This window comes from Trichechus manatus, unplaced genomic scaffold (genome assembly GCF_000243295.1).
Source record: "Trichechus manatus latirostris isolate Lorelei unplaced genomic scaffold, TriManLat1.0 scaffold00011, whole genome shotgun sequence".
Taxonomy (NCBI): Eukaryota; Metazoa; Chordata; class Mammalia; order Sirenia; family Trichechidae; genus Trichechus; species Trichechus manatus.
The window spans coordinates 10,532,799-10,554,934 of record NW_004443947.1 but is presented as its reverse complement, the minus strand read 5'-3'; the positions used below and the strand labels follow the sequence as shown (position 1 = coordinate 10,554,934).

The following is a 22,136-nucleotide window of genomic DNA, read 5'->3' as shown; positions in this document are numbered from 1 at the left end:
TGTTAGGTGTCATCAAGTTGATTCCAACTTACAGTTACCCCTGTGACAGGTAGAACTGCCTCATAGAGTTTTATAGGCTGTAATATTTACAGAAGTAGATCATCATGTCTGTCCCTTGGAGCCGCTGGGTGGGTTCGAATCACCAACTTTTTGGTTGGCAACTGAGCGCTTAACCATTGCACCACCAGGGCTATAAATGGTTAATTCTGGGTGGTAGGAAGGTGAACGATTACTATTTTATTCTTGGACTTTTCAATAATTTTTAAACAAAAAAAATAAGAAAAGGTGGGGGAAAGAGCATGGGATTTTGAATTCGAAAGTTATTCCCTGTTTCCATTACGTACTAGCTGAGTGCTCTTGGGCAGATTGACTTTAGTTTTCTCATCTATCCAATGGATTATCACCACCCTGCTTTCTGGGCTTGTTATGAGGATAGAATGAAAGAAAGTGTCTAGTGTCAGGCCTGGCTCATAGAAGGTGCTCTGAGCTGGTGAATTCCATGCCTCCCCCCATTCCTTTAGAGCTGTATCTACACTGGCAGGTATGTATCTTTACAATATGACCTTGGTAACCCAGAAAAATTAACGCTTTGATTGTCTAGAATCAGTGAGGTTAGCTCTGCCTTGTCTATCTACTAAATTTACTCAGCTGGATAAATGTAGGAAAAAACCCTGGCCTGTAACCTTAGACATGAATGAATTCCTTTTCAATAGAGCTCAAATATTTTGATCAACTTTTCATTATAAGGATAGTATATTGTTACGATAAAAACTCAAACAGTTTAGAAGAGTATTGGTTGCTAGTCCTTAAAAACCCATTGCTGTAGAGTTGATTCTGACTCATGGTAACCCCAAGTGTTAACAGAGTAGAAGTGCGTTCCATAGGATTTTGTTGGCTGTGATCTTTTTGGATGCAGAGTGGTAGACCTTTCTTTCCATGCATCGCTAGTGGGTTCAAACTGACAACCTTTAGGTTAGTAGTTAAGTGCAAAACATTTGCACCACCCATGGACCTTATATTTAGTGGGACCTAGATATGCCGATATTCGTTTCTCTGTCCATATTTCATTTTTAGTCTGCCGCTTCTACCCAGAGACAACATAGACTGTGTCCTGCTTTTAGATGTGAAAAAGACGTGAACCGTATTTTTATGCAAATAATGCACACGTGCTCTGGTTTTTTTTTTTTTTTATTGCCAACTGTGTTCCCCACCCCTGTATTTTTGTAAGTGCGCTATGCTAATTTTTTTACAGCAACATGTAAAAAAAATCAGCATAGTCCTTATGAAAATACCTGGGAGAGGGAGGGGGTGCTGCTGGCAAAACAAAACAAATGGAGAACTCAGGCATTATTTGCATGAAAATATGGGAAGTGTTTGTCGAGTAGTCAGAACTCCTCATGGGGGGAAAACACTAAAAAACAAAAGAAAATAACCCCCCTGAAAAAAGCATTGTTTCCCAACCACTTCTTTCAGTCATATATGGTTGAAATCTTTCCAGATCCTTAATGCCATCTCAAGAAGGACTTCGATCCCATATTCAGTTTAATGCTCAGCTCCTTATTTCCTTTCCTCAGCTTAAACTAGGCTGGGGGAGGAAGGAGGTTTGGGGTGCTCTCTTTCCAATTCTGTCTCCCTTGTTTTAATAAACTCAAAGATCAGCCAGTCCCCTGCACAAATAGCTACCTAGCTGAGGCATGTGTTACCAGATGGCCCCCAAATCTCTGAATGAATCTCCTGGAATGCACCCCCATGCTTCAGGGCGGTACTGGGGTAGGGGGAGCTGTACCATGCCCTCCAAAGGCAACAACTCTCCCCTCCAAAGACCCCTTCTGATCATATAGGCTGCAGTGGTGGGGGGATGCTTTTTGGGGGTAGCAGAGCTTGTTTAGCTGCTCCTTTATAAGCCCTTGAGAGGGGGTGGTCTGCCTCACCCTCAATTATTTTCTTCCTGACTCCTCCTTTCTGGGACAACAGGAAAAGTCCTATTCCACCTACTTACTGATACACTTCTCTGTATAGGCCATGCGACCCAACCTTAGTGGGGAAGACAATGGGATTTCTAGATAGCAGTTCCCAAAGGAGCTATTGGATTTCACTAACCAGTAAAATAAAACTAGGGGAGGAGGTGAGGGAGGAAGTTAATAAAGGGTCTTCTGCTTTTTTAAAGTAAGTCATAGCTTTTGTTGTTCCTTTTGTTTCTAGAAATGGGACTATACAGGGTATATCATTCTGACACTTGTTCTTCTCACTTAAAAATACCTTGAGCTCTTTCTAAGTTGGCACATTACAGTGTCTTATTGTTGCTTTGGCTGCAAAGAGCTCCGTACAATGAGTTTTTGAATCTGCCACTCACAGAGTTGGGCACTCCCAGAGCTGTGTAGCAGCTTCCATACCAGCAACTCCATCAGGGGTGATCTTGACCCATCCAGGTTCTTTGGTTTTAGGATAAGAGGGAGGGGCCATTATGAGCACTTCAGAGGGAATCTTTTTAAAGCGCCACTTAGCAGGGAAATGGGCCTTTGTTCGTGTCTGCACTAGAGACAGGTTGGTGTAAAAAGGACTCCATTTTCTTAAGAATGCTGCTCCATTATGGGGAGTTTGTATGTGACATTTTCTTCCGTTCTGAATGAGGGTGAAGCTAAAAAGTCAGTAAAGTTCCATTATGTTGAATCTAAAGCTTGTGTCATTTGCTTTGTTGTTACGGAGATATGTTGAAATTACTTCACTGGAAAAAGAAAACGATATTCCCAATCTGTAGGGTGGTTTTCATTATTATTATTTTATTTTTTTAATGAGAGAAGGATATTTACTAACTTTTTTGAACCCTTACCATAGACCAGGCACTGGACAAGCTCTCTGAATTTCTTATCTAATTTAAGCCTTATGAAAAAACCAAACCCATTGCTGTCAAGTCGATTCCAACTCATAGTGGCCCTATAGGACAGCGTAGAACTGCCCCACAGGGTTTTCTGGCAGCAGCTGGTGGATTCGAACTGCCATCCTTTTGGTTTGGACCTGTAGCTCTTAACAGTTGAGCCACCAGGGCTCCAAGCTTCATGAGATAGGCACTATTATTTATCCTGTTTTACAGACGAGGAGTCTCAGAGAAGTACAGTAACGTGTCCAAGATCACACAGACATAAGTTGCACATCTCCATTCAAATTCAGGCTTTGATTCCAGAACTCACACTCTTAAATACCAATCTGTTCCAGCTTCTATTTGATCTTAATATTATTATGTATTTCAATCATACAGAAAAGTCAAAGTACACCCAGGCACCAACCACTCACATAAGTATTAACATTTACTACATGTGCTTCAGACTTTTTTTTTAAAGGAATAAAAATTTCAGATGCAGTTGAAGCCCACCCCCTTTAAAAAAACTTGTCGTAAAATATGTGTAACTTAAATTTGTTGTTTTAATCAACCATTTTTAAGTGTACAACTCAATGGCATTAATTACATTGTCTTAGTCATTTAGTGCTGCTATAACAGAAATACCACAAGTGGATGGCTTTACCAAAGAGAAGTTTATTCTCTCACAGTCCAGTAGGCTACAAGTCTAAATTCAGGGCATCAGCTCCAGGGGAACGCTTTCTCTGTCAGCTCTGGAGGAAGGTCCTTGTTATCAGTCTTCCCTTGGTCTGGGAGCTTCTCAGTGCAGGAACCTCAGGTCCAAAGGACGCGCTTTGCTCCCGGCACTGCTATCGTGGTGGTATGAGGTTCCTGTGTGTCTCCGCTCGCTTCTCTCTTTTATATCTCGAAAGAGATTGGCTTAAGACACTATCCAATCTTGTATACCTCATCAGTATAACAGCTGCTAATCCATCTCATTACATCATAGTGATAGAGTTTACAACACATAAAGAAATCACATCAGGTTACAAAATGGTATACACAATCATGCAATACTGGGCATCATGACCCAGCCAAGCTGACAGACGTTTTAGGGGGACACAGTTCAATCCATGACATACATTATCAATTAATGATGTGTAAACTGTCACCACAGTTCCCAAACCGTTTCATCACTCTAAACTGAAACTCTGTACCCATTAAGCAACAACTCCCCATTCGCTCCTTCCCTAGACCCGGGTAACCTATAATCTACTTTCTGTCTTTATGTATTTGCCTGTTCTAGTTCTTTCATGTAAGTGAGATCATATAATATTTGTCCTTTTGTGTCTGACTCCTTTCACTTAACATAATGTTTTCAAGGTTCATCCATGTCTTAACATGTATCAAAACTTCATTCCACTACTCCATTGTATGTATACATCACATTTTGTTTATCCATTCATCTGTTGATGGACACAGGTTGTTTCCACCTTTGGCTGTTGTGAATAATGCTGCAGTGAACATTGGTGTACAAGTATCAGAGTCCCCGCTTTCAATTCTTTTGGGCGTATACCTAGGAGTGAAATTGCTGGATTATATAGTGATTTATATGTTTAACTTTTTAAGGAGTTACAAAACTGCTTTCCACGGCTGTACCATTTTACATTCCCCACCAGCAATGCACAGGAGTTCCAATTTCTCCACATCATTGCCAACACTTGTTATTTTCCATTTTTAAAATAATAGTTATCCTAGTGGGTGTGAAGTGGTATCTCATTGTGGTTTTGATTTACATTGCCCTAATGACTAATGATGTTGAGCACTTTTTCAAGTGTTTATCTTCTTTGGAGAAATGTCTATCCAAGTCTGTTGCTCATTTTTTAATTGGGTTACTTGTCTTTTTGTTGTTAACTTATAGGTTTCTTTATATATTGGAATATTAAACTGTTATCAGATATATGATTTCCAAATATTTTTTCACATTCTGTAGGTTGTCTTTTCACTTTCTTGATAATGTCCTTTGATGCACAGAAGTTTTTATTTTAATGAAGTCCAAGTTACCTCTTTTTTCTTTTGTTGCTTGTGCTTTTGGTTTTATATCTAAGAATCCATTGCCAAATCCAAGGTCATGAGGATTTATCCCTATTTTTTTTCTAAAAGTTTTATGATTTTAGCTGTTATTTTTAAGTTATTGATCCATTTTGAGTTGATTTTTGTATATGATGTAAGAGATAGGTGTCCAGTCTCATTCTTTTGCATGTGAAGATCCTATTGTCCCTGTACCGTTTGTTGAAGAAACTATTTTTTTCTCCACTGAATAGATTTAAATTCCCCCTTTTAACCTCTCTCCTATTCCATTCTTCTTCCTTTTGTCCATAGTGTAGGTAACATTCATCCTGAAGTTGGTATGTTTTCTTCCTGTCTGAGGCTTTATACCTTTACCAGATGTGTATACTTTCATAATCATGTTTAATAAATAGTTCTTACAGTAATCCAGCCGGGCTACATGTTATTTTTCTCATTTTACTGAGGGCTAAGTGACATGTCCAAAGATCATGCTTGAACTGGCTGAGAGATGACTAGATCGCTAGGGGCTGGTTTTTTTTTTTTTTTTTTTTTTTTTTTTTTTGATGTTCTGGGGTATTTTAAATCTTTTTTCCTCCATTCCAGTGACTTTAGAATTTAGGTGCATTTCATTTTGGTGTTTGTGAAGTGGGCGGGGAGGACTACTTGAGTAAATGACTCTTCATAATTTTCCAAAGGAATAGTAAGTAATTTCCCTTTTCTCATCTTCCCACAGAATGCACGTTATGAGTTCTCTGTTTAAAAAAAAAAAAAAAAGGAACTATTACACGGACACCTGTTAAAAACCCATTGCCATTGAGTCCATTCCAACTAATGGCAACCCCATATGTTATAGAGTAGAACTGCTCCATAGGATTTTCTTAGCTGTAAACTTTATGGAAGCAGATTTCCAGGCCTCCTGCAGCACCGATGGATGGGCTCGAACTGCCAACCTTAGATGAGTAGTCAAGAGCAAACGATTTACACTGGAAAATCAGTCCCTGAAAACCCTGTGGAGCACAGTTCTTTCTGACACAAAGGGGGGTCGCCATGAGTCAGAATTGACTTGATGGTACCTGGTTATTATTTAACTCAGAAAGGTATTGAGCTCAGGGCAAGTCCTTGGATACGGTAAGCACTGTGTTACACTAAGCCTGCTTTTGATCATGGCACCCATTGTCCTGGGAGTTTGCTCTGTGTGCCAGGTGCTGTTAACTGCCTAGTCAGATCTTGGAATGCAGCTGGATAGAGCTGACCTGTGACCAGATTAGGGAGCTGACATCACAGGGCAGAGGTCAATGACCCAGCAAAGGTGGGGATGTCAGAAAAAGTCCTCAGGATTGTCGTGATGCCGTTGATGGCACTAGACGAGGGTCTGGATCCTGGTTCTGCCGCTTCACTGCTGAATGTGGGATTCCTCCCTCACCTACTTGAATCTCAACATCGTCATCATCTAGCAAGTGGAGGTGGTGATAAATCCTTCCAGAAGATTCAGTGGGAGTTTCTGAAAACACCTAGCCCAGTGCCATGTACAAAATAGGCGCTCAGTCAATGCTAATTGAACTTGAATCTGGGAGCCAGAATGTAAATGCTGGGTGCAAGAGTCAGTGTTTCCTGTGGCCGAAGCTCTGAGAAACAGGAAACCTCCAGGGTATGCGGGAGTAACTGAATTTAAAGGTCAGAGCAAAGACCCTGGACCCAGGAAGCCTGGACCCTGATGGAGCCCCCATCACAGAGAGACAGATGTGGACACGAGCTTTGGATAGGGGCTGTTGTAAGCTACAATTGTTTTCTGGTAGATTTTGGTGGCCTTGGCCAGCAAGTAGGTACAGATCACTGCAACCAAGAAAACTATATCTGTATTTGTGCTGTAAGCATCACACTGGGAACGATGTAGGCTAACAACTTTGGGTTCTGGTTTTGAAGTCACACAGACTTGGGCTTGAACCTTGCTATGTGCCCTTGGTCCAGTACATCAACTGAACAAATCTCGGTTTCCTCATCTATAAAATGGGAATGATGATGCTTAGCTCACAGCGCTGATATAAGGGTTAAATGAGAGACTATGCATACACAACACTTTACGTACAGTTTTGCACGCATTAAATGGTCAATAAACGACAGCTAATAATAATAATATTAAGGAGCCCTTGTGGCTCAATGGTGAAGTGCTCAGCTGCCAACCAAAAAGTTGTCGCTTTGAATTTACCCAGTGGCTCCTGAGGAGAAGGACCTGGTGATCTGCTCCTGTAAAGATTGCAGCCTAGAAAACTCTATGGGGCTGTTCTATACTGTCACATGGAGTTGCTATGAGTCAAAATCTATTCGATCGTGCCTAACAACAACAACAGTAATAATATTACAAATATGCTCTTATAATATTTAATTGATGGGATGGAGCAGAATTACAACTAAAGGGAGATAGTTACAGTACAGTGCTGTAGAATGTGGTCTCTGGAATCAGATGCTTGGGTTTCAATCCCAGCTGTATCCGCCCCAGCTGTGTGACCATCAGCAATTTGCTTAACCTCTCTGTGCCTCCCTATTTCATTTGCAGATTTGAGGCAGTAATTGTACCAACTTTGAACGATTATGGTGAAGATTAATTTATGATCCCCCCCACTTCCTTTAACAGAGTTTCTGGCACATAGAAGCACTCAGAAAGTGTTAATTATTGCTCATTATTACCAATAGTCATTGACAAATAATTTGTAAAATAGTAAGTTTTCCATCACAGGAAGTATTCAGTTAGATAGTGGCATAGTGGCAATTTAATTTTGGGGATTCAGACACTGGGAGAATGGAAATATTAGGTAACCATCACATTCCTTCCCCCTATTAGACAGAAAGCACCATGTGATGACAGCTTATGTTCAAATTCTGATGCTGTCACTTATTAGCTTTGTGACCCTGGGAAAGTCACTTCTCTGTTTCTTAGGTAGGCCACTCATCCATAAAATGGGGATAATAACAGTTCCTACCTCATACAGTTGTGATGAAGATTAAATAATACAAAGAGTGGATCCCTGGTGGTGCAGTGGTTAAGAGCTCGGCTGCTAACCAAAAGGTCGGCAGTTTGAATCCACCAGCTGCTGCTTGGAAACCCTATGGGGCAGTTCTACTCTGTCCTGTAGGGTCGCTAAGAGTTGGAATCGACTTGACAGCAGTGGGTTTGGTTTTGAAATTTATACAAAGAGTGCTTAGTATAGTTCTTTATTCTAAATCTGAGATTCCTTTCACCTCCCCTCTCTCTCTCCCTTCCTTCTTCCCTCCCTCCTTTACAATTTTCCTCTCTCCCCGCTCCTTTTCTTTTGTTAAAATAGGAGCTATGGTGGGCCACTGTTGCTTCAGAACTTACTTTAGGACCTGACCTTCCATCTGGCTCATGACTATGAGGGATGACTTTGCATTTTAAGTTGTTTGTTTGGGGGCTTGCATGTATGTTTGTTGAGAACGTATTTCAACAACAATCTGTCAGCTCAGATTTCAACAACAATCTGTCCGCTCAGTAATGAGAGTCTGCTAATGAGGCTCCTGACAGACACTTTTTATTTACAAAGATGAAAAATGCCACTACTTGGTTGTGCATGATCATTTCAAAGGCCAGTAGACTCATTATAGTCATCAATACTTGCTACGCTGAGCCTCATTTTGTCAGAGGACTGTGTATAATTTAGATTTCTATTAATTGAATCATTTTTGATATTTCTGCAAAGGGAAGAATCTTTTAAAATTTCTGTCCTTGTACCCATTGCTGAACTTATCTGTTCTGTAATGACTAATTTTTGCATTTCACATTTTAGACAACATTTCCTGCTGTTGGAACTGTCGATCTTATTAGAGGATGTTTGCCAAAATCCTTCAGCCTTTCTAGGTCCCTAAGGCAGGAGTTGAAAATATGTGTGTGTCCACAGGGCCTAGGCAAAACATGAATGAGGGAAGGGGCTGGGTGGAGGCTGAAGAACCAGAGCTCCCTGCTCTGTCTGAGGGAGTCCCTAGGTGGTGTAAACGGTTAATGCGTTCAGCTGCTAACTGGAAGGTGGCAGGTTCAAATCCACCCAGAGACACCTCAAAAGAAAGCCCTGGTGATCTACTTCCAAAAAAATCAGCCATTGAAAACCCTATGGAGCACAGTTCTACTCTGACACATGTGGGGTTGCCACAAGTCAGATTGACTTGACAGAAGCTGGTGTTTTGGTTTGGCTCTGTCTGATGGGAATAGCCACTTCTTACAGCCAGCCAGCTGCAGCCACGGGGGAGTGCTGGTCCAGCATTATTGGGGCTCTTGATTTTTCAAAAGAGGGAGGAATTTGGATTTTTATGTAAAATTCCTGTGTTTTTAGATGTTGTTAGATGTTGGCGACCCATTCAACAGAGTGCTGTGGGATAAACAAAACACATCCGAGGCCCAGATCCAGCTCAGGAGCTTCCAGATTTTGATCTCTACCTAAGATCTAAAGCAGTTTATAGGAGTTAAAAAACGAAACCAATCAAAAAACAACCATCAACTTGTAAGAATAGACGAGAGACATATTTTTGTGTTTTTCTTTTGCAGACTGGTATAGGGGACATCTCATAAAGCACAAAATGTTAGAGGTAAGGACAATTTGTTTTTATTTGGGCCAATACTGGGTGTCTTTACACGTCCCTGCCACCCTAATGGGCCCTTGCTCTTCTGCAAACTGAACTGATTCCTCCCTCATTGTGTCCTATGCTTTCCCGTCTCTACACCTTGATACTTCCTGTGCCACAACTCCCTTCACTTTTACTTATATTTTTTAATTAAAAAAATTTTTTTTCTTTCTTAATTTTATTATGGTAAAATATATTTTTAAAAACATTTCCATTTTAAGTGTACAACACGGTGACATTAATTACATTCACCATGTTGTGCAACCATCACCACTGTCCATTTCCAAAACTTTTTAATCACTCCAAATAGAATCTCAGTGCTCCTTAAGCTAATAATTCCCATCTTCTCCTCCCTCCAACTCCTGGTAATCACTAATTTACTTTGACCCCTACATATTTGCCTCTCCTAGATATTTCACAGAAGCGAAATGGTACAATATTTGCTCTTTCACGACTGACTTATTTCACTCAGCATAATGTTTTCAAGCATGTATCAGAACTTCATTTTTCTTTAGGGCTAAATAAGACTCAATTGTATGTGTGTACCATATTTTGTTTATCCAATCCATTCATCTGTTGATGGTCACTTGGGTTGTTTCCACCAGTTGGCTGTTGTGGGTCATGCTGCTCTTTTACTTAACTTTAAGGCCCATCTCCGGTCTTCTGTTCACCCTGAAGCCTTTCCTGATATCCCAGTCACATATGATTTCTCCCTTCCTCGAGTCCCTGTGGAATTGTGCTTTTTTTTTTTTTTTAATTCTCTTCTACTGCCTTCCTTTAGAGTTGTTTGGGGCATTCATTGATCTCTTCATCTGTATATCCTTAGAAATAGATAAAGAAAGGATCAGCCAGCCCCATCTCTGCCCTGGAGGGGTTCACTTGTTCCAACCCCACATTACACTGTGATCTTCATGAGCGCAGGCACCTGCCTTGTTCATCTCATTATCTCTCATGGTGTCTAGCACAGTGACAGGGTGTCCCCAGAGTGCACACTGGTTGAACTTAGGAAGCCAGTTCCAAGTAATGTATGTACTTCTCTTATTAACTAAGTTAATCTTATGGAGCAACAAATGATAGAAGCTTCCTCCTTCTTCCCTGACATGCTGTGTTGGGAAGCATGATCCTACTCTGCTCTCTCAAAGAACAGTACAATGAATCCAGGAAGAAACCAGTCTCAACTTTAACTAGTCCAGATGCAACTGGGGGCCCTGCTAATTCATGACTTGAGGGGCGACTGCTTCCCTGGAGTTGGACAGGAGACGGAGGAGGACAGAGCTCCTTGTCTCACTTAGTGTGGCTCCAACTGTATTTCCAGTACTGCTTCCTTCTTGCCCACCTGATAGGATGAGCGTCCTAACGGGTTGGAGCACATCCTTTGGGATTTAGGTCTACTGTGGGATCTAGAGCAACTGATGGAGAACTGGAGGTGGAAGCTAGACCTTAGCAAGTGCATTTTAAATCCACCCCTGCTCTATCTGACTCTGGGATCATGCGTTTAAAGTTGGAGGGTTTTACAATTCAGTGGCTTTTAGAAAAATCGTGACGATCTGGGATCAGTAATTTTTGTAGGGATATGTCTTATTATTTCATTGGTTTTGTTTATATTTTATTTTATTTGTTTCCAACAGGGCATTTTCCCTAAATCCTTTATCCACATCAAGGAAGTGACAGTTGAGAAAAGAAGGTACTTGCCGTTCATCACACACTTGGCCCTCCAGTGGCACATGGGTGTCTTTGTCCTGTTTATTTTGACAGTCACACCTGGCAGATCAGAAGGATGCTGAACCCATCTGTCTTCCCTGTGCCTGTGTTTATTTGTGTGTCTCCTTTCCCTTCCTCAATAGAAGATCTAATCCAAACTGATTTGTGTTCAGATCTGATTCAGCAGGGTATTAGTAAGTTTGGAGAATCAAACTTTTTGCTGGCAGATGCCTTCGAACTGTATTAAAGTAGATTAATCCTGAATATTGCGCATGAGGGGCCCAGCCTAGTGAAGGAGGACATTAAAAAGGAAGTTCCCTGTATTTGCATAATGTAATTGGTGTTGCTATTGAAGGCCATTTAGTCTCATGCCAGCAAGGCCCCTCTTAGCAGCTGCAGTGAATGCAAATTTGCACACATTTTATCTTGTTAGCACCTGGGTCTCAATTTCACCCCATTTTCTCTCCCACTTTAAATAGAAATACCGAGAACATCATTCCTGCAGAAATTCCTCTGGCACAAGAAGTGACAACCACACTTTGGGAATGGGGCAGCATCTGGAAACATCTCTATGTGGTGAGACTCAAAACCTTGCCTTCCTGCAGTGGAAGCTTCTTGCATTCTTTGGTTTGATTCAAGTTTGGAATTTAGCCTTAAACAGGGCATTCAAGGGAGGCTTCGATGGCATAGCAGAACACACATTATTATGTATGAGGACATTGAGGCCCAGAGAGGTTAGCTGACTTGCTCAAAGCCACACAGCTCCCTAGTGACAAAGCCGTAGTAAATAGTATCTGGGGTGTTTTTAAACTAGTGCAAAAGTTCTCAAACTTACCTATGCATGAGAATCATCCTGACAACTGTTAAAAAATAAAGTTTTCTTTTATAGCGCTTAGTAATCTACATTTTTAATAAACCCAGGTGCTTCTGATTTGAAGTCTGCTGATAACACCTTGAGAAATACTGTTCTCATGTATTTAATTAACTAATGGCTAGTATCCTCAGATCTAAGAGGTGACTTTAACCCTAGAAACACAAAGAGTAGATATTGCATGTGTTTTCTCTGTTTTGAAGCAATGCTAATTTTAAATCCTCCTTTGATGCTTCCAGAGCCCCTACTGAAAGCAATTAGCTAAACAAACCATTATGCTGAGAGCGAAAATGTCAACCAAGTCTTCCTGCATATTCGCCACAGCACGGTGCACGCACGCACGCAGGAAAGCATACGCGCTCTTTGTAGACTCGCCTTTTATGGTCATAAATGTTGACTCCTATTGAGAAATTTCGTAATTTATGTTAATTGGCACACTCAATTCTATAAGTTTCCCAGAAGTTGTTTGGGAAGTTTAGAGGGGTAAATGGTAAACTTGGGGCTAATGTGGTTTCTTATTGATCTTCACTGGTACTGTCCATTTTGAAACATAACCACACATGCATGCATCATGGAAGCTTGGCATTTTCCCTTAAGAAATCTTAGAATAGCAAGTTCATCATGCCCTTTACTCTAGTAAAGAGATCCTTAACCTTCCTTATTCCAGTATCATTTTCATGATTCTTGCCATATCCACGTACCACCTGTGTAATATTTACTTAGTACCTAAATTGGCTGTCTTCTTAGTAAACGTAAATCAATGAACATAAGAAACTTCATAGCACACTTTCCCAAATGAAGAGCCAAAAGTCACATGGCACAAGTAGAAGAACATTATTCTAATAAATAAATGAAACCAAGACAATGTTATTAAATAGTTGCTATAATACCTGTCAAAAGCACTGAGCCCAAGACCTTCCTTCTCTCTTTGTAAAAAGGGAAATTAACAAGTGAGGGAGAGGTGTTAAAGACATATAAGCGTGAAACTGAGACTTTCTCCTTCATTAAACAGAAGTATGGAAGGAGGATGAAAAGAATCACCCTATGGGTCAATGTTACTGAATGTTATAGCTTTGTACCACCAAAGGCCATCCTGTGTCCCACAGGTAGTACACATGCCTCACTTTGGGGGACATTGCCCTAGAAAGCAGGGCTTTCTCATGAGACAGGAGTCCCTGGGTGGTGCAAAGAGTTAACATGCTTGGCTTCTAACCAAAACGTTGGAGGTTCAAGTCTACCTAGAGTCACCTCAGAAGAAAGGCCTGGTAATCTACTTCCGAAAAGTCAGCCATTGGAAACCCTATGGAGCACAATTCTACTCTGACTCACATGGGGGCGCCATGAGTTGGAATCAACTTGACGGCAACTGGTTGGTTGTCATGTGAGAAATGGGCCTGGTTCCCAGCCTTAAAGGGGCCTGCATTACAGCAGATGTTCATAGCATTCCTATTCAACAAATTGTCTTTTGAATAAAAGTCAGAAACCACCTTTTCTTTAATCAAGAAGTGATAGGTATTGTTACTTTTGCTTTTGGGAAGCCCCTGTGTCCCTGGGGGCTGGGAGTAACATGTCAACTACTAAGACCACCACCCAACCCCTTCATAGCTGGGTAGGGGGTAAGAGAAATGGCTCAAGTCATAGCCCCTGAATATGCTCACCTGACTCAAGTACAGTTTGCCAAATGGAAGCCCAGGCACCTTCAGCACAGGTAATTCTGGATGGTTTCCTGTCTCCTAGGCCAGCAAAAAAGAGCGGTTCCTCCAGGTGCAGTCCATGATGTACGACCTGATGGAGTGGCGGTCCCAGCTCCTCTCAGGAACGCTGCCCAAGGACGAGTTGAAGGAGCTGAAGCAGAAAGTCACTTCCAAGATTGACTATGGCAACAAGTAATCTCTCCTTCCTCTGAAAAGATGCTTTCTTCCCCCGCCCCTTGCCCTTCTTTCCTTCCTCCCTCTCGAGAAGCTTGGTTTCATTTTTAGATGTGAGTTTGGCACTTTCTCTTTGGGAGAAGGCGGTTACCAACAGCTGTGCTTGTGTGACTTTGTTATCACCCCCTGGGACCCAGCAACAGGCAAGCAAAGAGAGCGCTTGCTTATGCAGTGGTTATTACTGGGCTGGGAGATTTAGGACACTCATTTAACCTACTTTCCAGTGATTGGGGAGCACAGTTATGCTGGTTCATTTTCAGCTTAGTTGTCATTTTTTTCCTGCATTTACAAAACTCTCCCAAAGTCCCAGTGTGAGACTTAATGTCCCTTCGTCCATCCTAAATTACCCAAGCCATGTGCCATCAGCTAACTCACATACACAGTTACTAAAACTGTGCAGAGAAGGGAAACAGAAACTTGAATGCTACGAAGTTAAGGAGAAAATCAAACTTTTTTTTTTTTGAGGCAAGACAGTCCACTAGTAATAATAGTAGTGATAATAATATTGTCACTAACCCTTAATCAGGGCTTATTATGTACCACGCTTTGTGCTAAGTGTTTTATATGCATTGTCTCATTTAATTCTTATAGCAACTCTATGGGGCATGTAGTTAAACTATCCCCATTTTTTTTAGATTAGGAAACTGAGACTCTTAAAGAGGCTAAGTAGCTGGTCCAGGGTCACATAGCTAGTTCATGGCAGAACCAGAATTTAGACCTCGGCAGTTTGGCTCCAGAGTCCACAGGTCTCACCACTGAGCTACTTTGATAGCATATGAGAACTGTAAGGACCTGCCCTCTCTCTTGGTTATTTGAATGCCCTCCAAGCATTCTATTCATTTGTTCATTCATCCCAGCCACAGACATGTATTGAGCCTGATTTCCTGGTAGGTACTGGAGTCACAGAAGTAAAAGTCTCTGGGCACTAAGGAACCACAGTCATTAGTGAAAAGCTACATGTAAACTGTTGATACGTATTGTGATTAAGTTTGATGGGATAGGAAGTAACAATGCTCTTAATTCTGACTTGGAAAAGTAAGTCAAGGAAGCCTTCCTGGAGGAGGTGACTCCTGAGCTGAATTTTGAAGGATAAAAAGGGTGGCATAGCGGTTAAGAGCTGGGCTGCTAACCAAAAGGTCAGCAGTTCAAATCCACCAGCTGCTGCTTGGAAACCATATGGAGCATTTCTACTCTGTCTGATACGGTTGCTATGAGTTGGAATTGACTTGACGGCAGCAGGGTTTTTTTTGGTATGCAGGCTAATAACTTGGGAGACAGAGATGCATGAGAGAGCATGGCACGTTCAGGAGACTGCACAGTGGGTCAGAAGGATGGAACATAGGGCTGGGGGTGGAGGGAGGTGGTGGGGAGTTCCAGAAGTTGCCATTCAGTGGGAATGAAAGTAAAATTTTCCAGCAGCCAGGTGTTCTTGTCCTTGCCATATGCATTAGGAAGAGGGAGCCAAGTGGGGAAGTCAATGGGTCCAACTTACAAATGCTTCCCATCCCAGCAGCACAGTTCCTCTGCTGGCTCCCCTGTTGGCAGCTGGTAAGTGAGGCCAAATCTGCTTGTAATGCACCTCCTCCTAAAGTGACAGGATGGGTTTGCCATGCAGCTGCTGCTATGCTGGTGCAGGGCCCACCTTTAGCTTAGCACAGTCACAACCGAGAGTGTGGGAATGGAGGGCGTTTAACTGCTTTAGAACAATGGCGCCTGTTACTTTCTGATGCTGTTTCCTCAGAGGGGCTCCTGAGAAGAAGGACCAAGGATGGAAGAAATGGTTACCACTCACAGGAAGCCTTCCCCGATTTCTCCACCTCCTCCCCTTCACCCTGCAGGGTCAGGTGCTCTTGCAGAGGTCTCCTCCTTCCTTAGCCATCTCCCTGCCATACGGGGAGCTCCTCCAAGACAGTGACTGCGTTCAAGCCATCTCTAGATGCCTGTGCCTGGAACAGGGCCTGCACTCAGCTCAGGGATTGATGAGTGAATAGGGGCACGAATGGTGGTCACGGTAGAAAGAGGAGCAGAAGGGTCCTCGTTAAGTCAGACCTGCCTCTGCAGCATCGCCCTCAGATCCAGCCCTGAGCTTTTGCTTTCAGTCCATCTCCTTTAGAGAAGTGAGAGACACCCGGCCTCAGAGACAGAGGACCTGAGCAGGGGCCCCTTGCTTACTGCCTCCTTTCCTGACCACTCCAGCTGGGCACCATAGCACTGGCTGGTGTCTTGGGGACTCACAGCTCTGGATGTGGGATGGGTGGATTCCCTAAACCAGCAGGCCAGGCCCCTGGGCAGAGTGTCAGGAGCAGTGTAGGGATCACAGACCTTAGGCCGTCAGGGAAGCATGAAGCGGACTTGAGTCCTGAGGGCTGATCAGTATCATTCTATTGATTCTCTCATTCACTCCGTTCCTTCATTCAGATGGCAGCCTTTTGTTGAGCACCTGGTAGATCCTGAGAATACAGATGTTTACAAAATGTAGCCTCTACATTTTACAGTAACAACAACAGTAAAAAAAAGAAGCAACGACAACTAACAATAACTTATTAAGTGCTTAGTGCAAGTGGTTTGCAGTTGGCGGCTAACCCAGAGCTTGGCCGTTCCAACCCGCTCAGTCACTCCGTGGAAGAAAAAGCCTGGTGATCTGCTTCTGTAAAGATTACAGCCAAGAAAACCCTATGGGAGCAGTTCTACTCTGTAACACATGGGGTCGCTGTGAGTCGAGATCAATCCGACAGCAGCTAACAGCAACAACAATCTGATAGGAACTGTTGTAAGCTCTTTCTGCGTATTAACTCATGTCTCACAACAACTCTATGAGGCAGGTACTGTCATCATCCCCATTCTTCAGATGAGTAAACTGAGTCCTGCATAGTAATTAAGTAATTTTGCCAAGATGCACATTAGTAAGTGGCAGAGCCAGAATTTGAACCAGGTAGTTTGGCTCCAGAGTTCAACACTTAACGACTGCATTCCGTTACCTCCGAAGGACTCTGTGGACTAGTAGGGGAGACAGAGAAGTAAGCAGACACCTGCAGTATAAAGTCATAAGTTTCTTGAGAGGAGGGAAGCATGGGGATGAGGGTAGGTCTGGAATCAGAGACGCCTTACAGGAAGGGGAGATACCTGCCCTGAGTCTGATAGGACTGTTGTTTTTAGATTGCTGTCAAGTCTATTCCGACTCATAGCAACCCCATGTGACAGAGCAGAACTGCTCCATAGGGTTTTCTTGGCTGTAATCTTTACGGAAGCAGATTGCCAGGTCTCTCTCCTGCAGAACCGCTGGGTGGATTTGAACTGCCAGCTTTTCTGTTAGCAGCCACGCGTTTAACTATTTGTGCCACCAGAGCACCTTCTGATAGGACTAGCGGGAATTATTAGGTGAAGTGAGGAAGAGCTGTTCAAAGAGTAAGTATGAGAGAGAGAGTGAGGGAGAGAGAGAGAGGGAGAAGGAAAGAGAGGAAGAGAGAGGGAGAGAGAAGAGAGTGAGACACAGGGAGGGAGAGAGGCACACTTAAGGAATGGTTTCACTGGAGGATGTAGGGCATGGGAGGGGGTGAGAGGTGACCATGCAGAGGGAGGCAGAGGCTGGAACCTGGGCACTTGAGTGAGGAGGAAGCTTGGATTTGTCCAGAGGGTGATGGGAGCTGTGGCAGGAGCCATTGCTCATTTCCTTTTCTTTTCTTAAATTCATGCAGTGGGGCTTCTTCCCCTGTCCTCATCTTGGGTTCATTTTATCATTTTATTGAACGGAAGAGAGAGGTGGGACTACCTCCTGAAGAGACAATGTCAAAATGCTCAGCCTCCCTGTTGCTGTGTTCAGGGAGGTACTGGCAGAGTTGTCATCAGATTGTGGGGACAGCATCTCCAGACCCTGGATCATGGGAATCCTACTCAACGACTTGTCAAATTTCCAAGGTTACAAGTGAGACTGATAATGGAGAAGCTCTTTGGTATCCATCGAAAAAACAAAAAACAAAAAAACCAAACCCACTGCAGTGAAGTCAACTAATAGCAACCTTACAGGACAGAGTAGAACTGCCCCATAGGATTTCCAAGGAGCGGCTGGTAGATTTGAACTGCCAGCCTTTTGGTTAGCAGATGAGCTCTTAACAACTACACCACCAGGGCTCCTTTAGTATCCAAAGAGGGAGGAATCCTCAAATGACCCCATCAAATCTCAAGAGAGCTGAACCTGGGAAGATGTTTTTTTACTCATACATTTTAGAACTGTATCCACTTTGATACATTTTGAAGAGAAAGAACTAGAGACATCTTGGCACTAAATTATGTATCAGCTATGCTCCATTTTTTCCGAGGTCATGCGAACCTCTGCCCGGCATTAGTTGCATGCATTTTTCCCGTTAGCATTGCCTGTTAGCCTGCATGGCTGTGCAACACTATGAGTCATATCTAGTTGGGAGTTAATTTCCTAATGAATGTGGATGAACCTTGGCTCCCTTCTGTTTGCATTTGGATAAGTTGAAGAGATGTGCCTCTCAATTTGATTTTCAAGTAAGAGATGAAAACTTTGTCTCCTTCATTTGTCCTTGCTGCCCTTCCAGAATCTGGTGCTTGGTGGGTGTGCCCAAGCAGGGCCACTGTTGACCTCAGAATCTCCACCAGCCTCCTGCCCCTCCCTTCTTTGTATATGGACAGCTGAGGTCCTCCATCGGAACATCAAGTGCAAAAACAGCTTCAGGTTAAGGCCTCTGCAACCATATTCTGCTCCTGAGCTCTACCCATCTGTTAGTTTGCTATACTGTGGTGGCTTGCATGTTGCTATGATGCTGGAAGCTACGTCACCAGTATTTCAAATACCAGCAGGGTCATCACTGATGGTAGACAGGACAGGTTTCAGCAGAGGTTACAAGGAGAGACTAGGAAGAAAGATCTGGTGATCTACTTCTGAAAAATCAGACAATGAAAACTCTATGATATCAAGAGAATATTGCCTGATACAGTGCTGGACGATGAGCCCTCTAGATTCGAAGGCACTCAGAATACACAGTGGCTACAACAATGGACTCAAGCATACCAATCAATGATCATGAAGATGGTGCAAAGCTGGGCAATGATTTGTTCTTTTGTACATGCGGTTGCTATGAGTCGGAGCCAGCTCGATGGCAACCAACAACAGCTAGCTCCTCCTATCTAGGAAGTATAGCATAGAATTTAAGAGCACAGACTCTGCTGCCATATTTCTTCTTAGTAAGCGTGTAACCTTGAGCAGATTACTTAGTACCTAGATCTTTGGTCTTTTCTTCATCTATAAAATGGGTGTAATAATAGTACCTCCCTCATAGGGAAGCTATGTGGATTAAATGTGTTAATATACATACAACAGTTAACATGTGAGTTTATCGTAAGTGCCATGTACGTGTCTGCTGCTATTAGACTCACTGATGCCATTTGAAATGACAGAGTTGAAACAAATCAATACAAAACAGAAAACAGGGAAACACTTGTGGCCTGCAAGTCAAACAGCTTAAGATCAAGCTGTGAGTAACAATCAATATATCTGAGATTTTTTCCCCCAATAATGACTTGCCAATTTTTATTAAATAAATAATATATAAATACATTTTCTTAAAAAAAAAAAAAGAAAGTAGAACATTAAACACGTTGAAATGAGGCTCACGTCTTCTTCGGTCACTCCATCTCTCCCAGCCCCAGCCTCTCCCTCTCCACATAACAAACCAGTGATTGGAGTTTGGAGCTTTTCCTTCCAGACTTTTCTCCGTTCATTGTCACTTACATAAACCAAACTCGTTGCCATCGAGTCAATTCTGACTCATAGCGACTGTATAGGACAGAGTAGAACTGCCCCACAGGTTTTCAAGGCTGTAATTTTTAAGGAAGCAGACTGCTACATCAGTTTCCCTAGGAGTTGTTGGTAGGTTCAAACCTGAGCACTTAACCTCTGCACCACAATCACCTTAATTACGATTCTGGCTTGGTTTTTGTTTGCTTTTTTTTTTGTTTTTTACATAAAATATATTGTATGTCTCTTTCTCTAATTGATTTTTTTCACTGAAATATATCATTGAACATATCAAAATGATACCTTTTTTAAATTCTTTCATGGTATTCCATTACAGATCAAAGTTTATTTAGCCATTCCCCTTTTGATAGACACTTTGTTTTCTTTTTTTTCCCCAACACTTTGCTAAGGTAAACAATGCTGCCACATACATCATTGTTTAAGTGTTGGATGTTTCTTTCTGTAGGGTCAGTATCAAGGACATAAACATTTAAAAAATTTTAATAGACACTGTCACAGAACCTTTCAAAGTGATTGCACCAAACCCCTGTGAACTTCCCTAGCTGTATATGAGGGTATCAGTGTAGTGCTTGTCTCTGGGAATACATGGTCCTCAGAGATTTGTTGAACTTTCTGGTAAATACTTCTCACCAAGGACCTAAAGACTTCAGCACCTCCTGATTTATGCTCACCTCTGGTGTTTGCTTTTCAGAATCCTTGAGCTGGATCTGATTGTCAGAGATGACGATGGAAATATCTTGGACCCTGATAATACCAGTGTCATCAGCTTGTTCCACGCACACGAGGAAGCAACTGAAAAAATCACGGAGCGTATCAAGGAAGAACTGGTGAGCTTTGTTAAATAGAGTTTGGCTGAGCAAGGCAGGCATTTAGCACATCATTAACTTAAAATAATAGGCTAATTAACCAGATTGTATATTATTCACGGGGCCATCTGTCCTCTGACCTGAGATGATTGGTAACCATATTCATTTTATTGTGTTTTTGCACTTAGATCTGTAATTCATTCAACGTCCATCCCACAGGTAGTTAAATACCAGGGAAGTTACCTGTTCTCAGGGAGCTTTTATATTCTAGAGAGGAGAAGAGAAGAAGGGCAGTTAAAAAAGTAAATATATAAATGAACAAGCTAATTCCAAATGGCAATAAATTCCCAAAAGGCAATAAACTAGGTTATGTGAATAAGCATGACTTAAGGGGCTACTTTAAAAGGAACAGAGCCCCGGGTGGTGCAAATGGTTAGGGCTCAGCTGCTAACTGAAATGTTGGAAGTTCGAGTCTACCCAGAGGTGTCTTGGAAGAAAGGCCTGGCAATCTATTTCTGAAAAATCAGCCATTGAAAACCCTATAGAGCACAGTTCTACTCTGACTCATATGGTGTTGCCATGAGTAGGAATGAGCTCAACAGCAACTGGTTTGTTTTGATTTCAAAATGCACAGTCCAGAAGGGTCACTTTAAAGAGTGACATATAAGCTGACAGCTGGATAGTGTGAAGGTGGCAGGCATGGGAAGATCTGGGGAGAGGGTGTTTAGGCAGAGGGTAGGACCAGGTTTTGGGTGTTCAGGGAAAAGAACTGTGGATGGGCACAGTGGGCAGTGGGGAGTGTAGACAATGATTTGGAGAGGGAGCAGGAGCTGGCACTCTAGGACCTGAAGGGTCATGGAAAAGAGTTAAGATGTTATTCCAGGTATGGTGGGAAGCCACCAAAGGAACCCAAACCCACTGCCATCGAGTTGATTCATTTTAAGGAAAGGTTAACATAATCTGATTTATATTTTTAAAAGTCACATTATTCAGTGAAAAACCAGTTGCCTTCAAGTCAATTCCAATGAATGGTGACCCCGTGTGTGTCAGAGTAGAACTGTGCTCCAGAGGGTTTTCTTTTAACATTTTTTTTTTTGTACTTTAGATGAAGATTTACAGAACAAACTAACTTCTCATTAAACAGTTAGTACACTTATTGTTTTATGACATTGGTTAACAACCCCACGACATGTCAACACTTTCCCGTCTCAACCCTGGGTTCCCTATTACCAGCTTTCCTGTCCCTTTCTGCCTGCTAGTCCATGTCCCTGGACTGTTGTGCCTCTTTAGTCTCACTTTGTTTTATGGGCCTGCCTAATCTTTGGATAAAGGGTGAACCTCAGGAATGACTTCATTACTGAGCTAAAAGGGTGTCTGGGGGCCATACTCTCAGGGTTTCTTCAGTCTCTGTCAGGTCAGTAAGTCTTGTCTTTTTTTGTGAGTTAGAATTTTGTTCTACATTTTTCTCCAGCTCTGTCCAGGACCCTCTGTTGTGATCCTGGTCAGAGCAGTC

General features: G+C 42.4%; 1 protein-coding gene across 3 annotated transcripts in view; it reads left to right on the top strand.

The window, feature by feature from the left end:
• Nucleotides 1-22,136, top strand: part of DOCK2 (dedicator of cytokinesis 2) — a 548,036-nt gene that overhangs the window by 27,285 nt on the left and 498,615 nt on the right. For 2 of the 3 annotated variants that reach the window (XM_004371215.2, XM_023726512.1), the window contains 5 exons: nt 9,459-9,499; nt 11,164-11,219; nt 11,716-11,812; nt 13,845-13,993; nt 20,509-20,644. In XM_004371215.2, the coding sequence (XP_004371272.1) occupies nt 9,459-9,499; nt 11,164-11,219; nt 11,716-11,812; nt 13,845-13,993; nt 20,509-20,644 (479 nt within the window). Of the gene's footprint in view, nt 1-9,458; nt 9,500-11,163; nt 11,220-11,715; nt 11,813-13,844; nt 13,994-20,508; nt 20,645-22,136 lie in introns of those variants that run through there. The other variant, XM_023726513.1, reaches the window with a different exon arrangement.